Source organism: Nematolebias whitei, chromosome 10 (genome assembly GCF_014905685.2).
Source record: "Nematolebias whitei isolate Nwh7 chromosome 10, NemWhi1, whole genome shotgun sequence".
NCBI classification, from domain to species: Eukaryota; Metazoa; Chordata; class Actinopteri; order Cyprinodontiformes; family Rivulidae; genus Nematolebias; species Nematolebias whitei.
In genome coordinates, this window is record NC_056507.1 from 19,581,924 (window position 1) to 19,589,806 (window position 7,883).

Consider the following 7,883-nt stretch of genomic DNA (forward strand, 5'->3'; position numbering starts at 1 on the left):
GTGCACTTACATGTTCATCTGCAGACACACAATTAACACGCAAAGTGTCATCGCTCAACGAGATTTTGCTTGATTTAGATTTTTAGTAGAAAACAGAAATGAATCATCAGATTAGTTCTGCCAGACCAGACACCATGTGACGAAGCCATGAAAATGTCTCTGCCTCCTCTTTTCTAAAGCACCACAGGGCGTCTTAATTTACCGAGCTGTGAACTGAAAGTAAAGTAACACCAGAGGAAGCAACACAAAGGGATGAACAGAAAGCCCTTTTTGACTGATTGGATTTTTCCGACATTCTCATTTCTGTAAACTGGAAAACATTCTGCGTTGACATGTTCTTGCTTCTGAAGGCCCATTGTTTGGTTTTCTAAATGGGCTGACGTGCTCACGGGTGAGTGTGTGTGTGTGTGTGTGTGTGTGTAGTTCAGCAAATGAGGAGGAGGATAAAAAGGGTATTTGCCCCGCTAACTCTGCCCCCAGTTCGAGCCCCTCCATCCACCCCTTGTTGTTATGCACAAGTGCATTCCCTTTGGCACAAAGTAGGCTGGCAGCACAAGAGCCATGTGTTTCAGGTCCACGCTTTGAAGGGCTCCAAAAACTTTTCAGAGCTGCTTCTGAAAAAAAGGGGGGCAAGAGAAAAAAAAAAAGGAAGGAGGAGGAGAGCAGGGACGAGGGACGAGTAAAAGTTTGTGGGAGAGGGATGGGGTGCAGAAGGAGCTCCAGAGATAAACAAGCTGTCTTGCTTAAGGTGTTTTGATCACAGTTTTTTTTTTTCTTTAACAGATTCTTCTGTTGAATAAGGACTGTGGAGACCCACAACTAAAGGTGAGTGTAAATTATTGTGTCAAAACAAAACTGTAAAAAAAGAGGAGGCTGAAATACCTGTTGTTCATTTAGCTTTAAGTGATTGTGCGTGTGTTTAATTTACAAAGTATTTACAATTAGCTTACTTAAGCTCAGTTTAATGAACTTTGTTGAATCCCTTGTGCTTCATCGCTAATCTAAAATTGAACCTTAATGTGAAGCAGATAAAATATAGATTTAGGAGCTGAACGATAGAAACTAACTCTGTTCTGTCCTCACCTTGTGAAGCCACCAGCTGTTATAATGCAGCATGAGGAGCTGTCAGCCAGAGAGGAGTTCACCTACAGCCACATGCCCACTCTGGAGAGAGGGGGTGGGACGCTGGGACGCCGAGGCGAGAGACGGCCGGACAGGGCTGAGCGGGACAGCTTCACGGTGGATGTGAGAGCCAGTGACCTACAGCTGTCCCAGCCAGAGCCTCTGAGACACCCCTGCTTCAGCTGCAGGGCCTGGCTGTACAGTGTCCTCATAGGGGTGAGAAGACATGTGGACAAAAAGTGGGACAACAACACAAAAACTAAGGTTACAATTTTTACAGAAATGCAGTGCTGTGTGCTGAACGACAGCTGAAAAGTGTTGAAGACAGAAGAGTTAAAGTTAAAACAAGCAGAACAAAAGCCAAAATCAACAAACAATAGCTAAAAGCAAAAAAATTAAAAATGCAGAAGCTAAGAGCTAAAATGAGTAAAACCATAACAAGAGACTAAAATTAGAAAAACATTAGCTAAAAGTAGCAAAATGAAACTCAAAACTAAATTGGGAAAAAGTAGCCAAAATCTAGATTTCCCAAAACTGTATCTAAAAACTTAAATTATATGAAGCAAAAACTAAATCAGTTAAACTTTATATAAAAGCTAAAAACAGAAGGAAAAAATAAACAATAGCACAAAGCTAAATTTTGCAAAACAGTAGCAAAAGAGTAAAGTGACTAAAATCAGCATCTAAAAGCTAAAATGACTAAAATAATAGCACAAAGCTAAAATGAGATAATCTAAAGCTAAAAACTAAAACTAGCTAAAAACAAATTAGAAAAAAACTTAGCTCAAAGCTAAAATTTGCCATACAGAAATTATAGATAAAAGCTAAAATGTGCTAGACTGGTTGGTTTATGATGCGAGTGTGCTGCTTGTGGGACTCAGTTTGTTGTGACTCCTCGGACTCATGAAATCCTTTGGATGAAGGACGAAACATCTAAAAAAAAAAAATTAATAAAAAAGTCCAGATGACCTGACTGAACTTTGTTGGATTTTTTTTTTAAACCTGGATTATTGAGCATGAACCTTGATATAAAGTATGAATGCTGAATCTGAAAAGTATCTAAATACATGAAATGCTATATTTAATATCGGAACAAGACTTCTTGCTTTGTGTTTCCAATTTAAAGCAAAGAAAGAATGTCCCTGATGGATAACCTGAGTTTGACCTCTGTCAGGGTCTTGAATGTCAACAACTCGTCCGGGGATGGGGATGTCTGGTGCACGAGTCATTGAGTGCAAATAAACCTTGTTCAGTTTTACCTATTAAATGCATGTATACAGCACGTATGCTTCTTTATGCTCTTCAGGGGAGTCTGCTCATCACATCTGGTTTCTCTCTGTACCTGGGAAATGTGTTTCCTGTTGCCATGGACTACCTGCGCTGTGCTGCAGGCTCTGTGAGTGACCACCCCTGCCTTCGCTTCACCTTAATGAGCCTTTTCACATTATTTCAATTAGAGCTTCATGGCAAAATGCCAGTTGTCTAAGTTTCAAACGTTATCTAAGTAAAAATAATTTCAGCAGCTCATGCTGTGCTGCTCTTCTTCAACAGGGCATCCCTGCAGCAATAGCTAGCTTTGCTATAGCCAAGAAAAGGCACGTTGCAGTGAGTAAATACAGAATTTAAGCTATGTTATTTCTGTTTTAACTAATTTTATTTAATTCTTTATTAGTAATGATTGGTTTCTTGTTTTAGGTGTCAGATTTCCAGGTTGTCTATGTGTCAACATTCGCTGTGACAACAACCTGCCTGGTTTGGTTTGGCTGTAAACTGATCTTGAACCCCTCTGCTGTCAATGTAAATCTGTCCTACGTCATACGTGATAACTCAGGATAGCAACCAAGCATTCACTTGTTCTTTGAAAGAATTTCCTCTGGTTCTTTTCTTTATTTACCATTTATGTGTCTTTTCACGCCCCCGCCCTGTCTGCCCTCAGATCAACTTTAACCTCATCCTGATGATTTTGCTGGAGGTGTTGATGGCCGGCACCGTCATCCTGTCAGCTCGCTCTGCAGATGACTGCTGCTGCCGCAGGAAGGTGCGTGTGAATGTTTGTTCGTGTGATTGATTGTTTTTCTTCCTTCAGCTGATGCTTTTTCACCTTTCTTCCTGTTCTTACCTCCATCCTCACCTCTATCAATTTCCTAAAGCCTGGATCATGTCACAGATCTGCGTTGATCAAACCTCCAATCTTCCCCACTCGGCTCCTCAAGGCATATTCTGTGAGTTGAAATTTGAGGTTTGTTGCACATGGTAATACATTTCCCCCCAATAAGTTTAATGTTGAATAACTGACAAATATTTCTTCCAGGTAATCGAAGTAATTGTGGGAATCTCAGCTGTATTTGGAGGCATCATAGCACTCAACATGGACGCCTTGCTGCCTGGTCCCTACTTGTCCGTTACATTTTTCTGGATCCTCGTGGCCGTAGGTTCTTCAACCCACATGACAACTCAGATAGATAAATAAATTGTGAGGCATAAGTCACTGACCTGATCACCAAAACTTCATTTTTTTTTATTTGTTACAGTGTTTTCCAAGTGCTATTGCCAGTCATGTAGTGTCAGAATACCCCAACAAATGCCTGGTGAGTTCAAAACAATGTTTTGTTTTCTGAAAGCCAACTTCGCTTGGGAATATTTTTGGTTCAAAAGATAAAATTTAAAATTATTTATCTATTTATTATTACCAGGATTCTTTATTTTGGCAGTACTTCTAAATAAGGGTCACAAAATATGTTTTGTTAATGAGGAATTATTCATGAATTGTTATGGCGGACATGTAAATACACTGTTAGGAAATTATTTTTTATGTTTAATTTTACTTAGTTTTTTTGTCTCAGTTGGAATTGATACAAATGAACAACACATTTTGGCATGTTGTTGTTAGACTCAGCCTTGGGTAATGCTTAGTTCAAGCGCAGGTAAAAGGCTTGTCTAATAATAAACAGACTTTTTTCACAGACTAATCATTAGGAAATGCTTTGTTCACTAAGTGATGGTATTTATGGGCCTTATTTAGAAGTGCTATGAGTTTTTATTTATTTCCACCCATCTTTCACAATGTCCAAACAGCAAAAAGCAGAGGAAAGATATTGCTACAGGCTACAGAACTGGTCAAAAGCCTGACTGATCCTTCCCACAGCTTCAGCAGATGGACATTTACGCTTTGAGAAATAACTTGGCTTCTTTTGGCATAAAAGTTCTCTTCAAACATCACCAGATTAATTATCTATCATTAGAAGCATTTGCAAAATGTGTCACACTCATTTAGATTGTAACTCAATGAGTTCCTCGAGATAAAATGTTGGTCTTGGAAGCGGAGTGGTTTTGTTTTGATGAATTTTTTATAAAGGTCATATTTGTGCAGGTGTGGTGACACAACTGCAGTGCACAACCAACACAGCCAAAGCTTCCTGCAGCTCGTGTGCAGTTTTACAAACGTTTCAACCACCTTTTCTGATCTCATTCTTGCTGTTTCAGAAAGGTTTCTTTATAAACTGGACCTACAGGATTCTCATTAAGGGTTACTCCCTAATTATACAACAAAAGAGCAAGATGACATACAAACAGTTGAAAGAATCTTTCTGCTCAGGAAGAAGTTGTAGAGTAAGGAAATGTATAAAGTTTTAAAGTTGCACCATCTGGCCCTTTTTCACACTTACGTAAGAGTTCAATTGCATTAATAAGTTTTAAAACTCAAACTTTTGGCAGCCAAGATTTTTGTCTGATGCATTCCAGTTCTTTTTTAAAATGTATAACATAATCATGACAACGCATGGTGTGAACTTAATTGATCATTAGGTATATAAATCCTCTCCGCACTTAAAATGTTTAATTATTACAAATTTTAACGTTTGAATGCCACTGTAAATTTTTTTTTTATGTTTGTTTTTTGCATGTGATGCGTGTTTCTTTTTAAATTAAATTTCAAATATTGGCCAGTTTTTAAGATTTTTGGCAGTTGAAGGGAAATTTTCTACCTTTCCATTCAACTATTTGCTGACCTGTGTTGGATTAATTAGATTGACAGTCCTTTATGTCTGTCTCCTCTTTATCCTGTGGCATGGAAAAAAGAAGAGATTCCCAAAACAACCAGGTGTAGACTTCATCAGATTTATTACAAAGCTTTGGAGGACAGCCAGCAATCACAGAAAATCAATGCATTTACAAATACACACTTATCGATGCCTTCACCTGTCTGAGCTAAGTTCTGACCAGGGATGCTCCTATCAGGTATTTTTTGCTGCCGATCACCGATATCCATCACTGATACCGATCACATGGATTGGCTGTATTTTATTTATTTATTTTTTTAAGATGAATGCTACTTGCTACATGATCTGGAAAATAGGGACCATAAAATTACCTTAAATTTATCTTTATGTCCAGGGCTGTCCAGCTCTTAAACAAATAGTCCTGCTTTTTAATATTCATACATACACATACAGATATACATCCCCTCTCTTAATACATATACATTCACACCCTACATCCCTACCCCTCATACACATACATGCATACTGTACATCGCCCCATTCCACAGGACTTTAGTTGCAAAAAGGACCTCATTGCCCAGTTGTACCTTTCTAATGCATATTGGACTTTCTTCTATTAATGTATTTTATTTTGTATTTTTTTATGTATATGCTCTATGGGCCTCTTTTAATTACCCCCCAGGTGAAAAATATATATTTTTAATTGAATTTGAATCAAATTGAATTATTTTGGACAAAAACATGTTTTTATTTGCTTTTTCAAGACCAAAAAATATGAAAACCTTGCAGGCACAACAAAGCAACTAAATCAAAAGGTCAAATGAAAAACATTTAAATGTACCTGCTACCAGTACCAGAACCTTTAACAGACTGAAAACTTTAAGGCCCTAGGTGATAATTTTTTGTGATAAGCACTGAAAGGCATTGATCGGTATTGGCTGATCATATACTTTTTAATGGAAATTGGCTGATCATGACTGGTGGTCGATCAGTCGGAACATCTCCAGTTCTGACCCATTTTGACTTCCTGAACTGAAAAAAATTTAGTTTTGTAAAAAACACCCAACCACCAGCCTCCAGCCCCTCCCTGGCCTATCAGGCCAGAACCCAGCTGCAGACAGAAGCAATGAGGTATCTGGAAGCCAGACAGCTCCCAAGGACTCTGGAGCCACATCACTGTAATATCATATCAATCAAACGTTGAGGATAATAAAAATTATTGCTGTCCCTTTACTGACCGGTCACATTACATGGAGTAAGGATCATGGAACATTTTAGTATCATTCACAATAACAGTACCGAGGCAGCGTATAAATACATTAATCAAGTAAAATTATGGAGCATGGTGAGTGCAAAAAATACACATTCCTTTGACATCTGTTTTAGCTCAATTATTTTCTTCTCATTGCTTTTTTTTTTTTCCTCCTTCTTTTCCTGTGGCATTTCTCAGGTGGAGGTGTTGATTGCCATCAGCAGTGTGACATCTCCCTTGCTCTTTTCAGCCTCTGGCTTCCTCTCTTGCAGCGTGATCAACTTTATTGAGATTTTCCTTTACGACGTGCCTACAGCCAAGGTGAGTTAAATGAAGCAGAAGTGCATGACATGTGTAAACTTTTATAATGTTACCAATCCAGCCTTGACAGTCAGATAACAATGGGGGAAAAAAGGAGCAGAGCTTTGAAAAGGCAAAGTTAATGATGATAAAATGATCTGATTTGTCTCCGTTTGTCTGCGTGTGTCGCAGCAATCCTATGACATCCTGCTGCTGATTCTGATGGTGCTGCTGCTGGTGCAGGCAGTCCTGACTGCAGCCACTGTGGTGCACTGTGCCACATACAAGAGTCAGCTCCGCATGAGGGCTCCAGAGTGCGATGACGGCATGCAAGCCACAGCTTATCACAGTGAGGTATGGCAGGTGAAAGCAGGAGCAGAGGTCTCATTTCAACCCTTTTTTATTAAGGAATACAAGTCAAGTTGCATCACATTTAATAACACTTAAAACTGTTTTAGTCATCTCCTTATTGTTGTGCTTCTTCCTCTTTGTGTTTAGCTCCATCAGCAGCAGACACCCAATGGGACGCTGCAGGATTTTGACAAAGACCGAGCCTGGAAGGCAGTTGTGGTCCAAATGGCCCATTAAGAAGTTTCATCTGGGGTGAAAAAAAAAGAAATAAATAAAAAGGGAAGATTAAACAAACCATGTAAGGTGTAAGCACAGAATGGCGTGTAGATGACCATAGTAAAAATGGAGCGGAACAAATAATGAGCAACGATAAAATGATTCATCTGTGTTAAAAATACCACGGTAAATAAATGAAACATAAAAAACCCTGTGTTTAATAAATGATGCAATCCTTTCAGAATTATTTCCGCTGTTTTGTAGGATTTCAGTAACTTGTTCCCTTTCAAAGAGATTTAACCAAGGACGGTTTCAACAAATACAAAAGATGGAACAGAACATGATTTTTAGAATAGTGAATTCTAAGTTATTTGAGTTTTCTAGATTCTGTTTAGTTTCTGTTTAGGTCCTTCATATCCGAGTTTATTAGTGGTTGATTTTTTTTTATTATGTGTTAAGACTGAAATTATGTTGTGCCTTAAGGAATGAAAAAAATCTGATGTAAATAAAAATTTATAAAGATGAGTTTGGAATCTTTAATATACGCTGTTTTTGCTGTTTATTCTTGCTGAAAGAATCTGCAAAATGCAGTAAGTAGCTAACACGAAAGGCATCTAATACCAGCTAATGTTCTTGGAAAGGTT

At 38.3% G+C, this 7,883-nt stretch overlaps 1 protein-coding gene across 1 annotated transcript; it reads left to right on the top strand.

Annotated features, from left to right (window-relative positions):
• Positions 1-716: 716 nt before the first annotated feature.
• mlc1 (modulator of VRAC current 1) lies at positions 717-7,295 on the top strand. The gene is made up of 12 exons (XM_037682748.1): positions 717-825; positions 1,093-1,338; positions 2,429-2,518; positions 2,674-2,727; positions 2,818-2,919; positions 3,059-3,160; positions 3,273-3,344; positions 3,434-3,550; positions 3,654-3,710; positions 6,571-6,693; positions 6,865-7,026; positions 7,171-7,295. The coding sequence occupies exons 2-12, from the start codon at positions 1,108-1,110 to the stop codon at positions 7,258-7,260; spliced, it is 1,200 nt and encodes a 399-aa protein (XP_037538676.1). The 5' UTR covers positions 717-825; positions 1,093-1,107; the 3' UTR covers positions 7,261-7,295.
• Positions 7,296-7,883: the final 588 nt, after the last annotated feature.